At 41.4% G+C, this 27,274-nt stretch overlaps 1 protein-coding gene across 1 annotated transcript in view; it reads left to right on the top strand.

The window, feature by feature from the left end:
- The window catches only part of LOC307163972 (E3 SUMO-protein ligase RanBP2-like), a 57,998-nt gene that overhangs the window by 19,360 nt on the left and 11,364 nt on the right, over positions 1-27,274 (top strand). Inside the window, 7 exon segments of the mRNA XM_079880319.1 lie at positions 71-3,674; positions 10,820-10,986; positions 11,068-11,191; positions 12,206-12,292; positions 14,167-14,291; positions 14,295-14,327; positions 15,697-15,762. Coding sequence (XP_079736445.1) covers positions 71-3,674; positions 10,820-10,986; positions 11,068-11,191; positions 12,206-12,292; positions 14,167-14,291; positions 14,295-14,327; positions 15,697-15,762 — 4,206 coding nt within the window.

Genomic DNA, 27,274 nt, shown 5'->3' on the forward strand with positions numbered 1-27,274 from the left:
TTTAATCTTTTTTTTACCAAGAAAAAGCACAGAGAATCAATATCAAAGTATTGTTTGTTTACCTCTGCAGGGCCCAGTATACGGGATGAATCGTCTTCCTCCACAGCAGCATATGTATGCCTACCAGCAATCAACACAAACACCACCTCTTCAGTCAACTCCTGCATGCATATATCCTCAAGAGCAGGTCTTTGGTGCTCCCATCCGGTTTGAGTCTCCAGCTACATCCTTACTCTCTCCATACAGTGAAGAGTATTATGGTCACAATTTTCCTCAACCTACAGTCAATCCAACATCGCCAGAGCCTGGATATTTCACTAAGCCATGTGTCGATACATCCACGCAGCCATCCAAGAGCAGTGAAAACAAGACTGTTGACCCCAAGATGAGTCTTGGGTCTCAGTTCACAGGTGAACCTCCTAAGGTTCCAAACTTTGGTGGGGTTGCCGTTGCCCCATCAACATCGGCAACAACTGCATTCAAGTTCAACTCCAATTTCAAGTCCAATAATGGTGATTTCACCTTTTCCTCTGCTCAGATGAAAAATAGTGAAAGCCTCTTGGGACTTCTGACGTCAGATATTCCTCCCAAAGTGGACGGACCATCAGAACTGAAACATCAGACCCAAGAGCATCCGCCTAGCCAGAGTGGAGTCTTTACTTTTGGGAGTAAAAGTGCCACAGGGTTTTCATTCACCGATGCTGCTCAGAGCAAAATTAATATTTTTGGCAACACTGACCAAAGATTTAGCTTTGCAAGTGGAACCAAACCAGTATTAGGAAATCCAGAGGCTCAGGAAGAGAAAAGTGGGGAAAGTGATAATGATAGCACCCATGTGGAGGAGGAAGAGGATGGACCTCATTTTGAGCCCATTGTGCCTCTTCCTGATAAGGTAGATGTGAAAACTGGTGAGGAGGAGGAAGAGGAGATGTTCTGCAAGAGAGCAAAACTCTTCCGGTTTGACCCTGAGACTAAAGAATGGAAAGAGAGGGGCATTGGAAGTTTCAAAATTCTAAAACACAGAACATCCGGTAAAGTTCGTCTGTTGATGAGGAGGGAACAGGTTCTCAAAATCTGTGCTAATCATTATATCACTGCAGATATGGTCCTCAAACCAAATGCTGGATCTGACAAGTCCTGGGTGTGGTATGCTATGGACTATGCAGATGAAATGCCCAAGACTGAGCAGCTGGCCATTCGTTTTAAAACGGCGGATGATGCTGCACTGTTTAAATTCAAATTTGAGGAGGCTCAACAATTAATTCTAGAGTCCCCACAAGGCCAACAGTTGGAAAAGAAATGTGAAACTCCAAAGCCTCAGGTTTCATCCAAAGAAATGGATCTTAAAACACTGTTTTCCAAGAAGCAGGGTGAATGGGACTGTGATGTGTGCTGTGTAAGAAACGCTCCCACATCTGCAGTGTGTGTTGCCTGCAACAGTGCAGCTCCTTCTACAGCAAAGAACAAACCTGTAGAGGAACTCAAAGGCTCTGCGCCTGTGACTGCTGAATTTCTTTCTTTTGGACTTGAAACTGATGTCAGCTCAATGGGCTTAGTGTTTGGGTCTCAAATAACAGTTTCTTCTCAATTTGGATCAAATGATGCTGCAGTAACATCTGTTGACCTTGCAGCTCAGGCTGAAAAGAAAACTATTCAGGCTGATGCACCACAACATGCAAAAGTGTCAGCAACTCCAGCACTCCCTTTTGACTCTGGTTTTGGCTCTCAATTTGTCAAGAAAGAGGGTCAATGGGACTGTGACTCCTGCTTAGTGAGGAATGATGCTTCGGCAACTGAATGTGTTTCTTGCAAAGCCCCCTGTAGCACAGAGCTAGCTGCCATGTTTGGTAAAAAAGAGGGACAGTGGGATTGTGACACTTGCCTGGTAAGAAATGAAGGTACAGCTAGGCAGTGTGTCTCATGTCAGGCAGCAAACTCAAACATGAAGGGAAAGACCTCTACTGCTCCATCAAGTTCCTCTTTTTCATTCAGTTTTGGTAGTTCTAGCAAGCAACCTGCTGCAACAGGATTTACAGCCAATTTCAATCCAGGTCCTGCTTTTCAGTTTGGTACAAGTAAGGAAAAAGCATCCTCAGACGGTTTCAAGTTTGTAGAGTCCTCAACAACTCAGACTGATAAGCCAAGCAGTTCCAATTTTTCGTTTTCCATGCCAGTGCCCGCTGGTGGTTTCAAGTTTGGCATTGCAGAATCTGAGGCAAACGCATCAGATGGACAGTCAGAAAATGGATCTGCATCTCACCTCCTGGAAAATATTGCTGAACTTCACAGAGAGAAGGAAAAAGAGGGAATCCCAAGTTCCTCAGATGAGCCCTTAGACACTGGTAGTCACGATAATAATCCCCTCTTTACCGTTAAGCCTAACTCCTTTGGTTTCACAGAATTGGCAAATTCTTCACAAGGTAGTTTAAAGTTCGGCCAGAAGGAAATAGCTGAACTTCACAGAGAGAAGGAAAAAGAGGGAATCCCAAGTTCCTCAGATGAGCCCTTAGACACTGGTAGTCACGATAATAATTCCCTCCTTACCGGTAAGCCTGACTCTGTTCGTTTTGCAGACTTGACAAATCCTTCACAAGGTAGTTTAAAGTTTGGCCAGAAGGAAATAGCTGAACTTCACAGAGAGAAGGAAAAAGAGGGAATCCCAAGTTCCTCAGATGAGCCCTTAGACACTGGTAGTCACGATAATAATTCCCTCCTTACCGGTAAGCCTGACTCTTTTAGTTTTGCAGACTTGGCAAATTCTTCACAAGGTAGTTTAAAGTTCGGCCAGAAGGAAATAGCTGAACTTCACAGAGAGAAGGAAAAAGAGGGAATCCCAAGTTCCTCAGATGAGCCCGTAGACACTGGTAGTCACGATAATAATCCCCTCCTTACCGGTAAGCCTGACTCTTTTAGTTTTGCAGACTTGGTAAATTCTTCACAAGGTAGTTTAAAGTTCGGCCAGAAGGATATTGCTGAACTTCACAGAGAGAAGGAAAAAGAGGGAATCCCAAGTTCCTCAGATGAGCCCTTAGACACTGGTAGTCACGATAATAATTCCCTCCTTACCGGTACGCCTGACTCTTTTAGTTTTGCAGACTTGGCAAATTCTTCACAAGGTAGTTTAAAGTTCGGCCAGAAGGATATTGCTGAACTTCACAGAGAGAAGGAAAAAGAGGGAATCCCAAGTTCCTCAGATGAGCCTGTAGACACTGGTAGTCACGATAATAATCCCCTCCTTACCGTTAAGCCTAACTCCTTTGGTTTCACAGAATTGGCAAATTCTTCACAGGGTAGTTTTCAGTTTGGCCAGAAGGATCCCAATTTCAAAGGCTTTGCAGGGGCTGGCCAGCAGCTGTTTACAGGAATTAATTCCAGCTTCAAGACAGACACCTCTGCCGATCAAGAAGATGAAATGTACAAAACAGAGGATAATGACGATATTCAGTTTGAGCCAGTTGTTCAGATGCCTGAGAAGGTTGACCTTGTTACAGGGTTTGTCAGTGGGTCAGACTCTGTGCAGAAGATCTTTGGGAGCCCTTTGTCATCAAAAGAGAAATCTCCTGTTAAAATTCCCAGTCCAACAGATGAAGAAACGAGTGCCTCAAGACTGAAAACCTCTGGACAGGAAGTGACCAGTCAGCCATCCATTGGGAATCCTTCCAGCATCCCAACAAGTAAGCTATATTCTGTGGCCCATAGTTTATGAATAAAACTGTTTAGACCCCTTAGTTTAGATCAGGGATGTCCAACCCTGATCTCAGAGGGTTACCGTCCAGTTTTAGTTCCAACCCTGCTCCACCCTTACGGAACAAAAATACACGGGAATTTACTGCAAAATATAATGTGATATATTACATAATACATTTCCATATGTGGGAAACTAGTGCTTATATTTTTCAATATACTACAATATTTGGACCATGTATATTGATTCATATAAAATATTTATAAATGAAGACATAAATAGCATTACATGTAATTTTCACAAAGTTTTATCCTTTATTGCACATACATGTACCTATTTACATGTTAATGTATTGTACTTACACCCACACACACACACACATACACACATACATCTATGTATTATGAAGTGTATTACTGAATATAAAATTAGATACATTATGATATATTAGTAAATATATTGTCACATATTTTTCAATATATGAAAAGCACCAATTCCTTATGTATTAATCAATATATATTAACAATATATTATTCTGTATATTTTCAATATACTGTTATATCATTAAATATATTGATCATTCATATATTGGGAAATATATTTTCTTTTCGTAAGGGCAAACACACCTGCCTGGAATTTCAAGTAGTCCTAAAGATAATGATTAGTTGATTTAGGTGTGTTTAATAAAGGTTGGAGCTAAACGCATCCCTAGTGTGTATTCTAGTTGTTCGGTTTCATGGTTTATTTGCAAGTTTATGATCTTATTGGGCACTGTTCATTGGTGTATGCTTTCCCAAGGAAGAATAAAATGTCTTTGCAATCTGTCGCCTCTGAAATGTCTCCTTTACAGCTGATGTCAGTAAGCCCATGTTTCTGTCGTCTAGAGACCATCCACTCAGTAACTGAGATAAATTCAAGTCATTGAAAAGAATAATCTTTAAATCTTTAACACGTAACTTTTTTGGGGGTTTGGATTTTAGGCTTTTAAAAAATAATCCAATGGCATTTTGGAGCTGCACATCAGCCACCCAGTTTGAAGCCCAAAGTATTTCAGGTCACAGTTTACTGTGGCACACCGAGTTCTGGCATGAGCCGGGAGATCTGACCTTGGCTGAATGATGTGATAACTTAAACATTGTTTCCTCAATTAAAACATTTGCATGATCTGAAATTGGCTAACCTTTAGATGTTTGTTTGAAACTTTAGTAGAATTTACAATTAAAGTGGACCAGTGGCTTCAAAGTCCTTACATTTTTCAGCAGTGAATGACTTGTAAAGTTGTTTTCCCATCTAGAAATGTGACACCAACAAGTGTCGTTATAGGAATAGGCTGTTACAAGATTTTTCCCTCCACAGACGCACGTCGGTATATTAGGGAATGAACTTGCGCTCCCGGGGCGGTTCAGCGGAAAGAGGAGCGTGTTCCGGCGCAAACGTTCACTGGTGCTATTTTGCAGTTTCACAAAATAATTCCTCCACAGACCAGAAAAAAACGAGTCTAAAGTCAGTGGCGCATTATTCGAGACATTCAGATGATATTGTGGTGAAATTAGACTTATTTCTCAGAGGGGACATGCTTTTAAACGGATGTCTCAGACCGTTTTCAGGAGAAGAGGATTTCTCTTGCAAAAAGATGTGAAAAATAGGCATAAATATAGCTTACACATTTACCCAAATTATTCAGGCTAATTGTAGTAATAATGTAGTAATTGTGCGCCGGTAAATCCGCCATTATAATATCAATCCGCCTTGGAACAAGTGCGCCTGCTTTTAAAGGGAATGTGAGCGAACGCTTTGATTGGTTTATTGGACGTTATGCCCAAACCACACCTATGAGTAATGTAGCGACTTCAGACCAACACATTTTAGATTTGCGTCGCAAGAGTCATTTATCCCACCGGTATAATAGCAACAGCGAGATCCGCCCACAAAGCTATTGCGTTTCGCGTTTGATACTTGCGTTTCAGATCGTCAAAATAGGGCCTTCAGTCTTAAATGCAGTGGTCAAGATACATGATAGGGCTGCATTATTTCTCTCTAAATTGTAATCATATTCATTTTTGCATTAAAACAGATGTGGCATGTTTTTCTGACGGTCTACTGAGATCAGACTCGGTATAGAGTACACAAAACATGAGTTAGCCCTGCACAATTATGACAACATCAAAACATTTCTCTTAAAATATCGCAATTAATTATGTTGACTAATACCACTTGGGTAACACTTTACTTGAAGGGGTGTGCATAAGTCTGACATGACAGGACTATGCATGTTTATGACATATTTATGACCGGTTATGTTGTCTTAGTAATGTCAAGTTGTCATGACAAAGACACTGACAGGTTATGATGTATTGGTTTATGTCAAGGGGTCATAACAAAGACATCTCACACAATGTCATATTTGCATTAAAATGAGAACTGTCATTAACTACCCTTAATGACAGTTGTCATAAACATGCATAAAACCTCCTTCATATCCATGACATGTGAATGTATGCTTTTAAATGTTAAGAGTGTTCACATGTATATTTTGAAGGGTGTCAAAAGATTTAGAACACCACTGTTTTTATAGTTATTTCGATTTATGCAGCTTAATACATCAACGTAATTTGAAACGAATGTTCAGAACAAATAAACAGTTGGAAATAAAGAAGAAATCATGTAATCATTAGGTTTTTGACTTAGTTGCCTTTTGCAGATAACATTTGTAGAATTGCTTTTTCAATGACGACCAAATATTGTTCGGTAGGGCTGGCTATTGACACAAATTTCACGATTCGATTCACAAACTTGCAATTCAATTAGATATTGGTTAATTTGAACATATCTGGTACATTCAAACACATTCAAATAAATTAATTTGTAATTATAACTTCAGTTAAATACTAATAATTATTGCCGCCATCATCATAATTTTGGATAAGTTTCTTACATTTACGTTTTGCAAAAGCACCCAATATAGGCAACGTGCAAACGTGGATCTTTTACACGCCTTAAAGATTTAAAGGAAATATAGTCATCATCAACTTTTTACAGAAACCATGATCCAGTTCATAAAGCTTAAAATATAACGTGCATACACAATAGTAAATAGAAAAACATATTTTCAATTTTCATTTTCATTGACATGTTTTGACTGAACAGTTGTTGCATGTTAATAAAACTAGTTGCATTCGCATTCTCTAGTACATTTTATTTGTTATTAAATAAACGTACATTCCGGCAAATTTGGCCCCTCATTCACATCCTTGGTTCACCCATGCTCATATATCAGCACAGCATCAGTTGTTGAACGTGTCTGAAAGAAACCATTCGTGCACTGTTGACTCGAGAACTGCTGTACCTGTACGTTCGATTTAGTCCGATTTGGTGAACTGGTTCCACCGGTAAGAAGTAGGCAAACCTGGTCCCTGCGAACTCTCTCCAGAACTCCCGGGAGCAGAGCGATCCGGGGAAATGCATACAAACGTAGCCTCGGCCACGTCTGTACCATCGCATCCAGTCTGAGAGGAGCTGGATGCGTGAGGGAGAACCAAAGTTGACAGTGAGACTTCTCTCGAGACGCAAACATATCCACTTGTGCCTGGCCAAACACCCTCCATATCTGCTCCACCACCTTGGGGTGGAGCCTCGATTCCCCGGGCCTTTGCCCCTGTCTCGACTGGATATCTGCTCCTATATTCTGGGCCCCAGGGATATAAGCTGCTCTGAGTGACAGCAGCTTCCCCTGAGACCACAGGAGGATTTGGTGCTCCAGTTTGCATAGCAGACGCGAGCGCAAACCCCCCTGGTGATTTTTATAGGCCCCTGAGATCTGCGGGGAAATTCTTTAGAGCAAGAAATACAGCCAACATCTCCAGACGGGATCATCTCCCGTGAGAGAGGCATCTGTCGTTAGCATCTTGCGATGACAAGAAGCTCCCAACACGGGACCCTGGGACAGGAACCAAGGTTTCTTCCACATAACCAGGGCACGTAAGCATCGCCGCGTAACCCTGTTCATGCGAAAGGGGTTGCCCCTCGGGACAAACCCTTTGATCCTGAGCCACCACTGCAGGGGTCTCATGTACAGCAATCCAAAAGGTATCACGTTGGAAGCTGCTGCCATCAGACCTAAAAGTCTCTGAAACTGTTTGACAGTGAGTGACTGGCCTAGCTTTATTCTTTTCACAGCTGAAAGGATGGACTCTATGTGTGCCGGTGACAGGCATGCCTGCATCAACATTGAGTCCCACACCACACCTAGAATAGTGGTCCTCTTTTTGGCATTTAGCCATAACCCCAACTCTTTCATGTTAGCGAGGACGACATCTCGATGCCGAACCGCCAACTGTTGCGACTGAGCCAGAATCAACCAATCATCGATGTAGTTCATGATGCGAATACCCTGCAGGCACAGAGGCGCCAGAGCTGCATCTATGCATTTTGTGAAAGTGCTAGGATGAACAGAAGAACTTGATATTGGTATGCTTTGCTCCCGAAAGTGAACCTCAGGAACTTCCTGTGATATGGACGGATGGATATATGGAAGTATGCGTCCTTGAGATCTATCGTGTCTCAGTGTTAACATTTTGAACTCTAGTTGCATGACTAACTCGTTTAGCGCTTGAAAGGCGGGCGAAACCCGGACTGTATTTGATACCCATTTTCTATGGTCTGCAGAACCCAACGAGAAACATTTGGCAGTAGCTTCCACGCTGCCAAAAATTCTACTAGTGGTACCAGCCTCTCGAGACTGGCTTCTGGTTTTTGTTGTGCAATCAGCACGACGCCGTGTAACGGCGAACCGGCAGGGAACGACCGAACTGACTGCTCTGGAGCCCTCCTCAGAGGGGGTGGACATCCCAAGACCACTACGTTTCTGGCTGCGCCCTGAAGCACACGAGGTGGCTGGGTTGGTAGAACGGTCCCCTGAGGGCACGAAGGGAGACGGGCACCGTATAATGAGGTGTTGACAGCTCCGCTCCGGGGGGGACTGCCCTCATTGGCCTGAGTCCTCGGGCATCAGGACCTCTACCCCGCAGCCTTCTTAGAGATAATGACGGTCCTCAGATCAGTCTTACCCTTCGAAGACTGCGGGTGAGCATGGGAGGCAACGCTCTGCTTCTGGGTGGCACGGTGTGAAGAGCTGGCTTTTGAAGTTTTGCGCTGCTCCCGCTCAGCAGCCAGATGTTTGCACTGGATGTTTGCGGACTCTGATGGAGAGTGTGTTTGTGCAGACTCTGATGGAGAGTGTGTGTTTGCAGACTCTGATGGAGAGTGTGTGTCAAGTCAAGTTTATTTATATAGCGCTTTTCACAATACAGATTGTATCAAAGCAGCTTCACAGTATTAAATTAAAATAATACATCAATGTTTGTTTCTAGTGGAAAACGTCCACATTTGGTAAAGCTGATCAATAGTATTGTTGATTGATTAATTAAATTAAATATCCCCAAATATCCCCAACTGAGCAAGCCAGAGGCAACAGTGGCAAGGAACCGAAAAACTCCATCAGGTGACCTAATGGAGAAAAAAAAAAACATTGGGAGAACCCAGGCTCAGTCGGGGGCCAGTTCTCCTCTGGCGTTTTTGAACTAGAGACCGGATTTAACTGTAAGATTAAAAATATTATATGAATGCCTGGCTGAAGAGATGCGTCTTTAATCTAGTTTTAAACTGGGAGAGCGAGTCTGAGCAACGAACAGTATCAGGAAGACTATTCCAGAGTTTTGGAGCTAAATGTGAAAATGCTCTCCCTCCTTTGGTGGATCTGGATATCCTAGGTATGACCAAACGCCTCGAATTTAGTGATCTTAAAGAGTGCGATGGATTATAGGGCAATAGAAGATCCGTTAAATAGACTGGAGCTAAGCCGTTTAGGGCTTTATAAGTCAGTAGCAATACCTTGTAATTAATACGGAACTTTATAGGTAACCAATGCAGTGATGATAAAATCGGTGTTATATGATCATATTTTCTTGATCTAGTTAGAACTCTAGCGGCGGCATTTTGGACTAACTGTAGCTTGTTTATTGAGGATGCAGGACAACCAGCTAATAAAGCATTACAGTAATCTAGTCTCGAGGTCATGAATGCATGAACTAACTTTTCTGCATCAGAAACTGATAGCATGTTACGTAGCTTAGCAATGTTTCTAAGGTGGAAAAAGGCTGTTCTTGTAACATATGAAATATGATTTTCAAAAGACAGGTTGCAATCTAGTATAACACCCAGGTCTTTTACTGTAGAGGATAAAGTAACAGGACATCCTACTATGTTAAAGTTGTATTGTGAGAGGTTTTGTGGGTGGTTTTTTGAACCGATGATTAGTACCTCTGTCTTGTCTGGATTTAATAAAAGAAAATTACGCGTCATCCAATCTTTTATATCTTTAACACACTCTGTCAATTTGGATAATTTAGCGTTTTCATCTGGCCTTGTTGAAATATAGATTTGAGTGTCATCAGCATAACAATGGAAACTAATTCCATGTTTCCTTATAATATTTCCAAGTGGCAGCATATATATTGAGAATAACAGAGGGCCTAACCCAGATCCCTGCGGCACTCCACAGATTACTGGAATTATGATCGATTTTTCTCCATTTAAATAGACAAAATGGTAGCGGTCAGATAAGTATGATCTGAACCAGCTTAATGCTTGTCCTTGAACACCAGTATAATTTTGTAGTCGATCTAAGAGTATTGTGTGATCTATAGTATCGAACGCAGCACTAAGATCAAGTAAAACTAGTATTGAGATACAGCCTTGGTCAGAAGCTAAGAGTAAATCATTTGTGATTTTAACAAACGCAGTTTCAGTGTTTGCAGACTCTTATGGAGAGTGTGTGTTTGCAGACTCTGATGGAGAGTGTGTGTTTGCAGACTCTGATGGAGAGTGTGTGTGTTTGCAGACTCTGATGGAGAGTGTGTGTTTGCAGACTCTGATGGAGAGTGTGTGTGTGTGTGTTTGCAGACTCTGATGGAGAGTGTGTGTTTGCAGACTCTGATGGAGAGTGTGCGTCTGCAGACTCTGATGGAGAGTGTGTGTGTGTGTTTGCAGACTCTGATGGAGTGTGTGTGTTTGCAGACTCTGATGGAGAGTGTGCGTCTGCAGACTCTGATGGAGAGTGTGTGTGTGTGTTTGCAGACTCTGAGGTCACGCTAGTGTGGGAGAAGCAGCCGACTGCAGAGGAGGAGCAGAGAGCCAGACGCCTGAAGCTGCCGCCCACCTTCCTCTGCGGCGTCAGCAGCGACTCCGACTCCGAGCGACCCGACGACTTCAGCGCAGAGCTACACACACTGCAGCACGCTCAGGTCAGAGGACTTTCTGAACACTGACATGAGACGTGATTAGCAGCACCGGTTTGACTCATGTGTCTTGTTCTGGACACACAGGTGAAGCCGAAGCCTTCCCATGATGCAGCAGTGGAAGAGCCTCCTGCGGACGGCAGCACTGACCCCATTGACCTTTCCACGAAGAGGAGCAGCGAGAGCGAGTCCAGCTCCACTGCAGGTACACGTGTCCTCCGATGCTCGGGTCTACACTTCTACAACAGCGCTGCCCTGGACACACTCCAGTTTAACAGCTAGAGACTGTAAGAGCAGAGCAGCAGAGCGCCGTTTATCTGTCGTATTAAAGAAGGATTTTGACAAGAAAAAACATTTCCTGAACACTGATAACTGCCTGTGGTTGGCTGACACTTTTTATAACTGAAAGGAGACACGCCTGTGATTGGCTGACACGTTTGATAACTGAAAGGAGACACGCCTGTGATTGGCTGACACGTTTGATAACTGAAAGGAGACACACCTGTGATTGGCTGACACGTTTGATAACTGAAAGGAGACACGCCTGTGATTGGCTGACACCTTTGCATATGAAATAAGTACTACATGTGGAGCTCTTCTGGAAACAAAATTTTTACTCTTACAGCTGCAGAGATGATCTATTGTGAAAGGTGTTGATTACAGCATTAGATTTAGATCATGCCATGTTGTATAAAAGATAGCCAATCACAGTCATGTCTGCTGAACTCTCACGAATACTTTCATCATAACACAGTGCAAACACGATATAAATAAGAGGTTCATCTTGCAGCATAGACAGTCATTGATTATAACAAGAGAGGAGAACTCTTGAATGAAAACACACTGACACGACGATAAGACAATGAAAAACGGTTACTTCTTTGGTTCAGGTAAATGCAAGTTAAGTGTTTCTAACCAAAAATAAGGAACATTTTTATTATTAGAATTGAATGCTGCAGTTTCTTTCCCCAGTATAGAAATGATAAAACATCACTGAAACCATGATGTCAGTTGAACCAGTTTCTTCTCTATAATACACCATCATCTGTAAGCCCTAATCAGACAGGATATGCTTTATTTGGGGAGGTGGGCTAATATAATAACCACCGCTTCTCTAACATGTGGGAGTCCAGCCCGGGGTCAGAGAGTCAAGCTCAGGGACGTTCATTCAAACTCTGAATGATTCTGTTCGCTCTCGTCTGACGTCTTTGCTCTTCTTCAGCAGATCTTCCTTTTGCATCTGCATCTGAGAGTGCGTTTACATTTGCAGACCTGGCAAAGACTTCAGGAGAATTTGCTTCAGCCAAAAAAGGTGAGTGTTCTGTTTACTGTGAATCAGATTAGTTGGCTTAATTCATTTAGCGAATATTTGTATCTTTAGTTATTTTCACATCTAATTATGCCTTTTAAAATGTATTTTAGGAGCTTCTGTTAATTTCACTGTTCATATCTATTGCTACTATCATGTTATCTTTAATTTAATAGCACATGATATTTTGATATTTTTTGAGGATATTTTCGACTAGCCTGCTTGTGTTCAAATGTTTAGATACCAGTGAAATATCACAATTCTCGTTTCCATTTTTGATACTACAGCAAAAACTATTAGCCTAATTAATGTAAATTTAAAACATGATAAAAGACAAGTAATCAGTAATAAAAATGGACAACTAATCCAATTACAAGTGATTAGAAATAAATACAATAGAGCAAAGATACAAATGAAATAAACATTGTTTTTCAGGTTCTCTTTCGGTCGACTCGCTCCATCTCACTATGGAAATCGCCTCTTTATCTTTCTCTATTGCTGTTCGATCACATGATAGAAAGTCTAAGGCCTTCAATAGCCGTACAGCAAACCCATCTAATCTGGTGCCTATTACATGCCCAACTGAGTTTGTTGTGGGGACAAAAAGTAAGACTGTTAAGTTAGCACTCTTTAACATCCGCTCACTTAAAAATAAATCACTTCTAGTCAACGACTTAATAACCACAAACAACCTGGATTTTATGCTTCTAAATGAAACCTGGCTAGAAGACAGCTACAGTGCAACAGTCCTCAATGAAACAGCCCCTCCGAACTTTACTTTTATGAGTGTCTGCAGAGCTGTTAAGAGAGGTGGTGGTCTAGCTGCGCTTTTTAAAGATATCTATCAATGTAAGCAAATATCATTTGGGAATTACCATTCTTTCGAATATCTGGGTATTGTGTTAAAAGGTGCTCCACACATTTTACTTATCATTATTTACAGGCCTCCAAAATACTCTCCAGCCTTTGCTGAGGACTTTACAGAACTGTTATCAACAATTACCTCAGAGTTTGACTGTTTTGCTATTACTGGGGATTTTAACATCCACATAGATAGTGCAGAAACCAATATGGCAAAAGAAATCAAAACTGTTTTAAAAACTTTTGATCTGACTCAGAATGTACATGGACCCACACACAATCATGGACACACTCTAGATTTACTTATCAGTAAGGGTAGATTTACTTATCAGTAAGGGTCTAAACATTTCATTGATTGTTATTAAGGATGTAGCACTGTCTGATCATTTCTGTATTTTCTTTGATATATTGATCTCTCCTGCCATTGAAGCTAGATCTGTGTCTGTCAAGAAGAGATGCTTAAATGAGAACACTAGTGTACTATTTATGAAGGCTATATCCTTAACACCAAGCATATCTGCAGACTCTGTTGATTTTCTCCTGGATTCTTTTAACTCAAAAGTTAAAAGTGTAATTGATGATATTGCTCCTGTGAAAGTCAGGAAGAAGAGTGGCAGACAAAAAGCACCTTGGAGAAACTGAACAGCAGTGCAAAATATGAAAAGACAATGCAGAAAAGCAGAGCGCATGTGGCGGAAGACAATTCTGTGTCAATTTGTCCATTCAACAGAGAAGACATGAAAGAGAACTAAATTCAGTATTCGTTCACTGTCTGAGCTTTCTGAGCATGCTCTTCTGATGTTTGCGCGCGTCCTGCAATGTAGGGAATTACTCGTTTTACATAAATCTTGTAACATTTCATGTTTGTACTTGTATATAGGATTTGGTTCATTTGGTAAACCAAATGACGCATGTGTGCTGAGAGCGATCAGCATGTAACAGAAGTGTTTGTACATACTGCTGCTGTCAGTGTGATGTTTTTAGTGTTTTTCACACAAACACGTTTATTTCTGTAGATGATAATTTTGAATGGCCAAACGCTGGAGCCACGGTCTTTGGAAGTGCACCAGCGCGAAATGGAGGTGAAGCACACAACGAAGGAGAAGAGGAGGGCAGTGATGAAGAATCTCCCCGTAATAAGTAGATCCACTTTGAGCCGATCATGTCTTTGCCAGAGGTGAGTGTGTGTGAGGTTAATCCAGGGCTGCACGATACTGGAATTAAACCTTGCGATTTGACTAAGTGCAGTTATATCTCACATAAGAGATTTATTTAGATTTATTGGACTTTCAGCACGAGGGCCCATCCGGCTATGAGTATCGTTTCGGTTTTGTAACGTAACCTCGGTTCCCTGAGATGAGGGAACGAGCATTACATAAGCTAGCTTACTCTATGGGAAAACTTCTTTTCTCGAGAATATTGAAGCCAAAAATGATCCTTTAATTTCCTTTAATGTAAAACACAGTGCTGCAGCAAGCAGACCTAAGCGAAACGGCTCGCGCTTATTGGCTGCTCTGCGGCAGCTGCTGCAACCTATGGAGAGGCAGCTGAGCCATACGAACCAATGAGGTCGCTTGGCGCCCATCACGCATCACAACGGCCCAAAGGGAGAGTGTCTTATAGCTATATAAGTCCCGCTTCACCATAGGTAATCTGGTTTCATCGACTGAAGCGATCCCCAGATCAGAGCACAATGCACGACAGGTTACGCAATACTCATTCCCTCATCTCAGGGAACCGAGGTTACGCTAGTAGCTGAGACGTTCCCTTTCGAGAGTACTCTCGTATTGCGTAACATAGCTTGTGCTACGGGAACCCAATGTAAAACACTGTGCATGCTCACAACTTTCTCAACCAGCAACCCAGGGCACGTGCCCGGGCTTATAAGAAGAGTAAAGTAATAATTACCCCAGGCCAACACATTAGTGAGCCTAGTAGGAAGTATGCAGGGAAGAACCCAAGTAGCTGTTGTGGGCACCTGGTCTACATATGTGGCACCCACCGCGTGAGCGGGTGGGTGGGGGGAAAAGGGGAGTCCTGAGTGTGTTTGTGACACTGAGTGGGCAGTGTTTATGAGTAGGGGTGAGCACTATGTAGTGGGCACATATCCTACATTTAAAGCACAGTTGGCGTGAGCCGGAGAAACAACAGACAATTTGCTCTTTTTGAGTTTTGTTTGTGTCACCGTAAAAACAGCGTTTTGTGTGCAGGCGTGCGTGTGCTAGAACAGGCTTGTGTGCTGGAATATTTACATCTCCTGTCGCCTGAGATGAGGGAACTGAGAGAAGTGTGCGCACGCGCTTCGATGGTGGTCCGGCCGCGGTGGGACTTAACCATCGTCGTTTTCCCCTTGTGGTCAGGAGGGCTTAGGCGGCGGAGGTGGTCTGCGACGGTTAGATAAGCGTGAGTGGTGGCGAGCTTCAGCCGCTGGGCGAGGTTGAAAAGCTGAAGGCGGTGGCTTAGAAGTCTGTGAAGGCAGAGGTTTCTTAAAGTGCTTTGGGAGAAAGTGTCGCATTGCTTGTGACGCTTTCTGTGCCTCGTTAAAGTGCTCAGCAAAGCCCTTCACTGATGGACCGAACAGGCCGGTCGATGAGATCGGAGAATCCAAGAAGGTGGACTTATCCGTGTCCTTCATATCCATCAGCATCAGCCACAGATGACGCTCCATTACAGTTAGAACAGCCATGTTCCTTCCAATCGCCTGAGCGGTGGTCTTTGTTGCTCGCAGGGCCATGTTAGTGGCGCTGCGCATGTCTTTGAAGGCCTCTGGGTCCGGGCCAGCCTCATCCAAAGTGCAGAGAAGGTTGGCCTGAAACACTTGAAGCACAGCCATAGTGTGGAGCGCTGAAGCAGCTTGACCGGCGGCGGCGTAGGCGTGACTGGTGAGAGCAGAGGTATTTCGGCAGGCTTTAGATGGGTGGGATGCCTTCGACTGCCATCCATGAAAGGTGCGCGTATACAGCTTCCTCAATGGGGGGAAGATGCTGGTAACCCTTTTCCTGAGTGCCGTCCACGACGGAGAGCGTCGAAGAAACTGAGGTTTTCAGCCTGGCCGAAAATGGCGCCTTCCAGGATTTAGTCAGCTCTTCATGCAGTTCTGGTAAGAACGGGGCGGGTCTCTTCTGAGGGGCCTGCCATGCCCCTGCAGAAACCATTCGTCGAGCCTGTTGTTTAGTCTGGTTATGAACACACACCAGTGTTGAAACACCAGTAAAGGAGATTGTTTGGTCTGTTATTAACACACACCAGTGTTGAAACACCAGTAAAGGTGATTGTTTGGTCTGTTATGAACACACACCAGTGTTGAAACACCAGTAAAGGAGATTGTTTGGTCTGTTATTAACACACACCAGTGTTGAAACACCAGTAAAGGTGATTGTTTGTTCTGGTTATTAACACACACCAGTGTTGAAACACCAGTAAAGGTGTTTGTTTGGTCTGTTATTAACACACACCAGTGTTGAAACACCAGTAAAGGAGATTGTTTGGTCTGTTATTAACACACACCAGTGTTGAAACACCAGTAAAGGAGATTGTTTGGTCTGTTATTAACACACACCAGTGTTGAAAAACCAGTAAAGGTGATTGTTTGGTCTGTTATGAACACACACCAGTGTTGAAACACCAGTAAAGGTGATTGTTTGGTCTGGTTATTAACACACACCAGTGTTGAAACACCAGTAAAGGAGATTGTTTGGTCTGTTATTAACACACACCAGTGTTGAAACACCAGTAAAGGAGATTGTTTGGTCTGGTTATTAACACACACCAGTGTTGAAACACCAGTAAAGGTGATTGTTTGGTCTGGTTATTAACACACACCAGTGTTGAAACACCAGTAAAGGTGATTGTTTGGTCTGGTTATTAACACACACCAGTGTTGAAACACCAGTAAAGGTGATTGTTTGGTCTGTTATTAACACACACCAGTGTTGAAACACCAGTAAAGGTGATTGTTTGGTCTGTTATGAACACACACCAGTGTTGAAACACCAGTAAAGGAGATTGTTTGGTCTGTTATTAACACACACCAGTGTTGAAACACCAGTAAAGGTGATTGTTTGTTCTGGTTATTAACACACACCAGTGTTGAAACACCAGTAAAGGTGATTGTTTGGTCTGTTATTAACACACACCAGTGTTGAAACACCAGTAAAGGAGATTGTTTGGTCTGTTATTAACACACACCAGTGTTGAAACACCAGTAAAGGAGATTGTTTGGTCTGTTATTAACACACACCAGTGTTGAAAAACCAGTAAAGGTGATTGTTTGGTCTGTTATGAACACACACCAGTGTTGAAACACCAGTAAAGGTGATTGTTTGGTCTGGTTATTAACACACACCAGTGTTGAAACACCAGTAAAGGAGATTGTTTGGTCTGTTATTAACACACACCAGTGTTGAAACACCAGTAAAGGAGATTGTTTGGTCTGGTTATTAACACACACCAGTGTTGAAAAACCAGTAAAGGAGATTGTTTGGTCTGTTATTAACACACACCAGTGTTGAAACACCAGTAAAGGTGATTGTTTGGTCTGTTATTAACACACACCAGTGTTGAAACACCAGTAAAGGTGATTGTTTGGTCTGTTATGAACACACACCAGTGTTGAAACACCAGTAAAGGAGATTGTTTGGTCTGTTATGAACACACACCAGTGTTGAAACACCAGTAAAGGAGATTGTTTGGTCTGGTTATTAACACACACCAGTGTTGAAACACCAGTAAAGGTGATTGTTTGTTCTGTTATGAACACACACCAGTGTTGAAACACCAGTAAAGGTGATTGTTTGGTCTGTTATTAACACACACCAGTGTTGAAACACCAGTAAAGGTGATTGTTTGGTCTGTTATTAACACACACCAGTGTTGAAACACCAGTAAAGGTGATTGTTTGGTCTGTTATTAACACACACCAGTGTTGAAACACCAGTAAAGGAGATTGTTTGGTCTGTTATTAACACACACCAGTGTTGAAACACCAGTAAAGGAGATTGTTTGGTCTGTTATTAACACACACCAGTGTTGAAACACCAGTAAAGGAGATTGTTTGGTCTGTTATTAACACACACCAGTGTTGAAACACCAGTAAAGGTGATTGTTTGGTCTGGTTATTAACACACACCAGTGTTGACACACCAGTAAAGGAGATTGTTTGTTCTGTTATTAACACACACTAGTGTTGAAACACCAGTAAAGGTGATTGTTTGTTCTGGTTATTAACACACACCAGTGTTGACACACCAGTAAAGGTGATTGTTTGTTCTGGTTATTAACACACACCAGTGTTGAAACACCAGTAAAGGTGATTGTTTGGTCTGGTTATTAACACACACCAGTGTTGAAACACCAGTAAAGGTGATTGTTTGGTCTGTTATTAACACACACCAGTGTTGAAACACCAGTAAAGGTGATTGTTTGGTCTGTTATTAACACACACCAGTGTTGAAACACCAGTAAAGGTGATTGTTTAGTCTGGTTATTAACACACACCAGTGTTGAAACACCAGTAAAGGTGATTGTTTAGTCTGGTTATTAACACACACCAGTGTTGAAACACCAGTAAAGGTGATTGTTTGGTCTGGTTATTAACACACACCAGTGTTGAAACACCAGTAAAGGTGATTGTTTGGTCTGGTTATTAACACACACCAGTGTTGAAACACCAGTAAAGGTGATTGTTTAGTCTGGTTATTAACACACACCAGTGTTGAAACACCAGTAAAGGTGATTGTTTGGTCTGGTTATTAACACACACCAGTGTTGAAACACCAGTAAAGGTGATTGTTTAGTCTGGTTATTAACACACACCAGTGTTGAAACACCAGTAAAGGTGATTGTTTAGTCTGGTTATTAACACACATCAGTGTTCACACACCAGTAAAGGTGATTGTTTGGTCTGTTATTAACACACACCAGTGTTGAAACACCAGTAAAGGTGATTGTTTGGTCTGTTATTAACACACACCAGTGTTGAAACACCAGTAAAGGAGATTGTTTGGTCTGTTATTAACACACACCAGTGTTGAAACACCAGTAAAGGAGATTGTTTGGTCTGTTATTAACACACACCAGTGTTGAAACACCAGTAAAGGAGATTGTTTGTTCTGGTTATTAACACACACCAGTGTTCAAACACCAGTAAAGGAGATTGTTTGGTCTGTTATTAACACACACCAGTGTTGAAACACCAGTAAAGGTGATTGTTTAGTCTGGTTATTAACACACACCAGTGTTGAAACACCAGTAAAGGTGATTGTTTGGTCTGTTATGAACACACACCAGTGTTGAAACACCAGTAAAGGTGATTGTTTGGTCTGTTATGAACACACACCAGTGTTGACACACCAGTAAAGGAGATTGTTTGGTCTGTTATTAACACACACTAGTGTTGAAACACCAGTAAAGGTGATTGTTTGTTCTGGTTATTAACACACACCAGTGTTGAAACACCAGTAAAGGTGATTGTTTAGTCTGGTTATGAACACACACCAGTGTTGAAACACCAGTAAAGGTGATTGTTTAGTCTGGTTATTAACACACACCAGTGTTGAAACACCAGTAAAGGTGATTGTTTGTTCTGGTTATTAACACACACCAGTGTTGAAACACCAGTAAAGGAGATTGTTTGGTCTGTTATGAACACACACCAGTGTTGAAACACCAGTAAAGGTGATTGTTTGTTCTGGTTATTAACACACACCAGTGTTGACACACCAGTAAAGGTGATTGTTTGTTCTGGTTATTAACACACACCAGTGTTGAAACACCAGTAAAGGTGATTGTTTGGTCTGTTATTAACACACACCAGTGTTGAAACACCAGTAAAGGTGATTGTTTAGTCTGGTTGTTAACACACACCAGTGTTGAAACACCAGTAAAGGTGATTGTTTAGTCTGGTTGTTAACACACACCAGTGTTGAAACACCAGTAAAGGTGATTGTTTAGTCTGGTTATTAACACACACCAGTGTTGAAACACCAGTAAAGGTGATTGTTTGGTCTGTTATGAACACACACCAGTGTTGAAACACCAGTAAAGGTGATTGTTTGGTCTGTTATTAACACACACCAGTGTTGAAACACCAGTAAAGGTGATTGTTTAGTCTGGTTGTTAACACACACCAGTGTTGAAACACCAGTAAAGGTGATTGTTTAGTCTGGTTATTAACACACACCAGTGTTGAAACACCAGTAAAGGAGATTGTTTGGTCTGGTTATTAACACACACCAGTGTTGAAACACCAGTAAAGGTGATTGTTTGGTCTGTTATTAACACACACCAGTGTTGAAACACCAGTAAAGGTGATTGTTTGGTCTGTTATGAACACACACCAGTGTTGAAACACCAGTAAAGGTGATTGTTTAGTCTGGTTATTAACACACACCAGTGTTGAAACACCAGTAAAGGTGATTGTTTGTTCTGTTATGAACACACACCAGTGTTGAAACACCAGTAAAGGTGATTGTTTGGTCTGTTATTAACACACACCAGTGTTGAAACACCAGTAAAGGTGATTGTTTGGTCTGGTTATTAACACACACCAGTGTTGAAACACCAGTAAAGGTGATTGTTTGTTCTGTTATTAACACACACCAGTGTTGAAACACCAGTAAAGGTGATTGTTTGGTCTGTTATGAACACACACCAGTGTTGAAACACCAGTAAAGGTGATTGTTTGGTCTGTTATTAACACACACCAGTGTTGAAACACCAGTAAAGGTGATTGTTTGGTCTGGTTATTAACACACACCAGTGTTGAAACACCAGTAAAGGTGATTGTTTGTTCTGGTTATTAACACACACCAGTGTTGACACACCAGTAAAGGTGATTGTTTGTTCTGGTTATTACACACACCAGTGTTGAAACACCAGTAAAGGTGATTGTTTAGTCTGGTTGTTAACACACACCAGTGTTGAAACACCAGTAAAGGTGATTGTTTAGTCTGGTTGTTAACACACACCAGTGTTGAAACACCAGTAAAGGTGATTGTTTAGTCTGGTTATTAACACACACCAGTGTTGAAACACCAGTAAAGGTGATTGTTTGGTCTGGTTATGAACACACACCAGTGTTGAAACACCAGTAAAGGTGATTGTTTAGTCTGGTTGTTAACACACACCAGTGTTGAAACACCAGTAAAGGTGATTGTTTGGTCTGGTTATTAACACACACCAGTGTTGAAACACCAGTAAAGGAGATTGTTTGGTCTGTTATTAACACACACCAGTGTTGAAACACCAGTAAAGGTGATTGTTTGGTCTGACTGTTAACACACACCAGTGTTGAAACACCAGTAAAGGTGATTGTTTGGTCTGGTTATTAACACACACCAGTGTTCAAACACCAGTAAAGGTGATTGTTTGGTCTGACTGTTAACACACACCAGTGTTGAAACACCAGTAAAGGTGATTGTTTGGTCTGGTTATTAACACACACCAGTGTTGAAACACCAGTAAAGGTGATTGTTTGGTCTGGTTATTAACACACACCAGTGTTGAAACACCAGTAAAGGTGATTGTTTGGTCTGTTATTAACACACACCAGTGTTGAAACACCAGTAAAGGTGATTGTTTGGTCTGTTATGAACACACACCAGTGTTGAAACACCAGTAAAGGTGATTGTTTAGTCTGGTTATCAACACACACCAGTGTTGAAACACCAGTAAAGGTGATTGTTTAGTCTGGTTATTAACACACACCAGTGTTGAAACACCAGTAAAGGTGATTGTTTGGTCTGTTATTAACACACACCAGTGTTGAAACACCAGTAAAGGTGATTGTTTGGTCTGTTATTAACACACACCAGTGTTGAAACACCAGTAAAGGTGATTGTTTAGTCTGGTTATTAACACACACCAGTGTTGAAACACCAGTAAATGTGATTGTTTGGTCTGGTTATTAACACACACCAGTGTTGAAACACCAGTAAAGGTGATTGTTTGGTCTGGTTATGAACACACACCAGTGTTGAAACACCAGTAAAGGTGATTGTTTGGTCTGGTTATTAACACACACCAGTGTTGAAACACCAGTAAAGGTGATTGTTTGGTCTGGTTATTAACACACACCAGTGTTCAAACACCAGTAAAGGTGATTGTTTGGTCTGGTTATTAACACACACCAGTGTCGAAACACCAGTAAAGGTGATTGTTTGGTCTGGTTATTAACACACACCAGTGTCGAAACACCAGTAAAGGTGATTGTTTGGTCTGTTATGAACACACACCAGTGTTGAAACACCAGTAAAGGTGATTGTTTGGTCTGTTATTAACACACACCAGTGTTGAAACACCAGTAAAGGTGATTGTTTAGTCTGGTTATTAACACACACCAGTGTTGAAACACCAGTAAAGGTGATTGTTTGGTCTGGTTATTAACACACACCAGTGTTGAAACACCAGTAAAGGTGATTGTTTAGTCTGGTTATTAACACACACCAGTGTTGAAACACCAGTAAAGGTGATTGTTTGGTCTGGTTATGAACACACACCAGTGTTGAAACACCAGTAAAGGTGATTGTTTGGTCTGGTTATTAACACACACCAGTGTTGAAACACCAGTAAAGGAGATTGTTTGGTCTGTTATGAACACACACCAGTGTTGAAACACCAGTAAAGGAGATTGTTTGTTCTGGTTATTAACACACACCAGTGTTGAAACACCAGTAAAGGTGATTGTTTGGTCTGGTTATGAACACACACCAGTGTTGAAACACCAGTAAAGGTGATTGTTTGGTCTGGTTATGAACACACACCAGTGTTGAAACACCAGTAAAGGAGATTGTTTGGTCTGTTATGAACACACACCAGTGTTGAAACACCAGTAAAGGAGATTGTTTAGTCTGTTATTAACACACACCAGTGTTGAAACACCAGTAAAGGTGATTGTTTGGTCTGTTATGAACACACACCAGTGTTGAAACACCAGTAAAGGTGATTGTTTGGTCTGTTATGAACACACACCAGTGTTGAAACACCAGTAAAGGTGATTGTTTGGTCTGGTTATTAACACACACCAGTGTTGAAACACCAGTAAAGGTGATTGTTTGGTCTGGTTATTAACACACACCAGTGTTGAAACACCAGTAAAGGTGATTGTTTGGTCTGGTTATGAACACACACCAGTGTTGAAACACCAGTAAAGGTGATTGTTTGGTCTGTTATTAACACACACCAGTGTTGAAACACCAGTAAAGGTGATTGTTTGGTCTGGTTATTAACACACACCAGTGTTGAAACACCAGTAAAGGTGATTGTTTGGTCTGGTTATTAACACACACCAGTGTTGAAACACCAGTAAAGGTGATTGTTTGGTCTGTTATTAACACACACCAGTGTTGAAACACCAGTAAAGGTGATTGTTTGGTCTGTTATGAACACACACCAGTGTTGAAACACCAGTAAAGGTGATTGTTTAGTCTGGTTATTAACACACACCAGTGTTGAAACACCAGTAAAGGTGATTGTTTAGTCTGGTTATTAACACACACCAGTGTTGAAACACCAGTAAAGGTGATTGTTTGGTCTGTTATTAACACACACCAGTGTTGAAACACCAGTAAAGGTGATTGTTTGGTCTGTTATGAACACACACCAGTGTTGAAACACCAGTAAAGGTGATTGTTTGGTCTGTTATGAACACACACCAGTGTTGAAACACCAGTAAAGGTGATTGTTTAGTCTGGTTATTAACACACACCAGTGTTGAAACACCAGTAAAGGTGATTGTTTGGTCTGGTTATGAACACACACCAGTGTTGAAACACCAGTAAAGGTGATTGTTTGTTCTGGTTATTAACACACACCAGTGTTCAAACACCAGTAAAGGAGATTGTTTGGTCTGGTTATTAACACACACCAGTGTTGAAACACCAGTAAAGGAGATTGTTTGGTCTGGTTATTAACACACACCAGTGTTGAAACACCAGTAAAGGTGATTGTTTGGTCTGGTTATTAACACACACCAGTGTTGAAACACCAGTAAAGGAGATTGTTTGGTCTGGTTATTAACACACACCAGTGTTGAAACACCAGTAAAGGAGATTGTTTGGTCTGTTATTAACACACACCAGTGTTGAAACACCAGTAAAGGTGATTGTTTGGTCTGGTTATTAACACACACCAGTGTTGAAACACCAGTAAAGGAGATTGTTTGGTCTGGTTATTAACACACACCAGTGTTGAAACACCAGTAAAGGAGATTGTTTGGTCTGGTTATTAACACACACCAGTGTTGAAACACCAGTAAAGGTGATTGTTTGGTCTGGTTATTAACACACACCAGTGTTCAAACACCAGTAAAGGTGATTGTTTGGTCTGACTGTTAACACACACCAGTGTTGAAACACCAGTAAAGGTGATTGTTTGGTCTGGTTATTAACACACACCAGTGTTGAAACACCAGTAAAGGTGATTGTTTGGTCTGGTTATTAACACACACCAGTGTTGAAACACCAGTAAAGGTGATTGTTTGGTCTGTTATTAACACACACCAGTGTTGAAACACCAGTAAAGGTGATTGTTTGGTCTGTTATGAACACACACCAGTGTTGAAACACCAGTAAAGGTGATTGTTTAGTCTGGTTATTAACACACACCAGTGTTGAAACACCAGTAAAGGTGATTGTTTAGTCTGGTTATTAACACACACCAGTGTTGAAACACCAGTAAAGGTGATTGTTTAGTCTGGTTATTAACACACACCAGTGTTGAAACACCAGTAAAGGTGATTGTTTAGTCTGGTTATCAACACACACCAGTGTTGAAACACCAGTAAAGGTGATTGTTTAGTCTGGTTATTAACACACACCAGTGTTGAAACACCAGTAAAGGTGATTGTTTAGTCTGGTTATTAACACACACCAGTGTTGAAACACCAGTAAATGTGATTGTTTGGTCTGGTTATTAACACACACCAGTGTTGAAACACCAGTAAAGGTGATTGTTTGGTCTGGTTATGAACACACACCAGTGTTGAAACACCAGTAAAGGTGATTGTTTGGTCTGGTTATTAACACACACCAGTGTTCAAACACCAGTAAAGGTGATTGTTTGGTCTGGTTATTAACACACACCAGTGTTCAAACACCAGTAAAGGTGATTGTTTGGTCTGGTTATTAACACACACCAGTGTTGAAACACCAGTAAAGGTGATTGTTTGGTCTGGTTATTAACACACACCAGTGTCGAAACACCAGTAAAGGTGATTGTTTGGTCTGTTATGAACACACACCAGTGTTGAAACACCAGTAAAGGTGATTGTTTGGTCTGTTATTAACACACACCAGTGTTGAAACACCAGTAAAGGTGATTGTTTAGTCTGGTTATTAACACACACCAGTGTTGAAACACCAGTAAAGGTGATTGTTTGGTCTGGTTATTAACACACACCAGTGTTGAAACACCAGTAAAGGTGATTGTTTAGTCTGGTTATTAACACACACCAGTGTTGAAACACCAGTAAAGGTGATTGTTTGGTCTGTTATTAACACACACCAGTGTTGAAACACCAGTAAAGGTGATTGTTTGGTCTGGTTATGAACACACACCAGTGTTGAAACACCAGTAAAGGTGATTGTTTGGTCTGGTTATTAACACACACCAGTGTTGAAACACCAGTAAAGGTGATTGTTTGGTCTGGTTATGAACACACACCAGTGTTGAAACACCAGTAAAGGTGATTGTTTGGTCTGGTTATGAACACACACCAGTGTTGAAACACCAGTAAAGGTGATTGTTTGGTCTGGTTATGAACACACACCAGTGTTGAAACACCAGTAAAGGAGATTGTTTGGTCTGTTATGAACACACACCAGTGTTGAAACACCAGTAAAGGAGATTGTTTAGTCTGTTATTAACACACACCAGTGTTGAAACACCAGTAAAGGTGATTGTTTGGTCTGTTATGAACACACACCAGTGTTGAAACACCAGTAAAGGTGATTGTTTGGTCTGTTATGAACACACACCAGTGTTGAAACACCAGTAAAGGTGATTGTTTGGTCTGGTTATTAACACACACCAGTGTTGAAACACCAGTAAAGGTGATTGTTTGGTCTGGTTATTAACACACACCAGTGTTGAAACACCAGTAAAGGTGATTGTTTGGTCTGGTTATGAACACACACCAGTGTTGAAACACCAGTAAAGGTGATTGTTTGGTCTGTTATGAACACACACCAGTGTTGAAACACCAGTAAAGGTGATTGTTTGGTCTGTTATGAACACACACCAGTGTTGAAACACCAGTAAAGGTGATTGTTTGGTCTGTTATTAACACACACCAGTGTTGAAACACCAGTAAAGGTGATTGTTTGGTCTGGTTATTAACACACACCAGTGTTGAAACACCAGTAAAGGTGATTGTTTGGTCTGGTTATGAACACACACCAGTGTTGAAACACCAGTAAAGGTGATTGTTTGGTCTGGTTATTAACACACACCAGTGTTGAAACACCAGTAAAGGTGATTGTTTGGTCTGGTTATGAACACACACCAGTGTTGAAACACCAGTAAAGGTGATTGTTTGGTCTGGTTATTAACACACACCAGTGTTGAAACACCAGTAAAGGTGATTGTTTGGTCTGTTATGAACACACACCAGTGTTGAAACACCAGTAAAGATGATTGTTTGGTCTGGTTATTAACACACACCAGTGTTGAAACACCAGTAAAGGTGATTGTTTGGTCTGGTTATTAACACACACCAGTGTTCAAACACCAGTAAAGGTGATTGTTTGGTCTGGTTATTAACACACACCAGTGTTGAAACACCAGTAAAGGAGATTGTTTGGTCTGACTGTTAACACACACCAGTGTTGAAACACCAGTAAAGGTGATTGTTTGGTCTGGTTATTAACACACACCAGTGTTGAAACACCAGTAAAGGTGATTGTTTGGTCTGGTTATTAACACACACCAGTGTTGAAACACCAGTAAAGGTGATTGTTTGGTCTGTTATGAACACACACCAGTGTTGAAACACCAGTAAAGGTGATTGTTTAGTCTGGTTATTAACACACACCAGTGTTGAAACACCAGTAAAGGTGATTGTTTGGTCTGGTTATTAACACACACCAGTGTTGAAACACCAGTAAAGGAGATTGTTTAGTCTGTTAT

The sequence above is a fragment of the Squalius cephalus genome (genome assembly GCF_949319135.1).
Source record: "Squalius cephalus genome assembly, chromosome: 9".
Classification (NCBI taxonomy): domain Eukaryota; kingdom Metazoa; phylum Chordata; class Actinopteri; order Cypriniformes; family Leuciscidae; genus Squalius; species Squalius cephalus.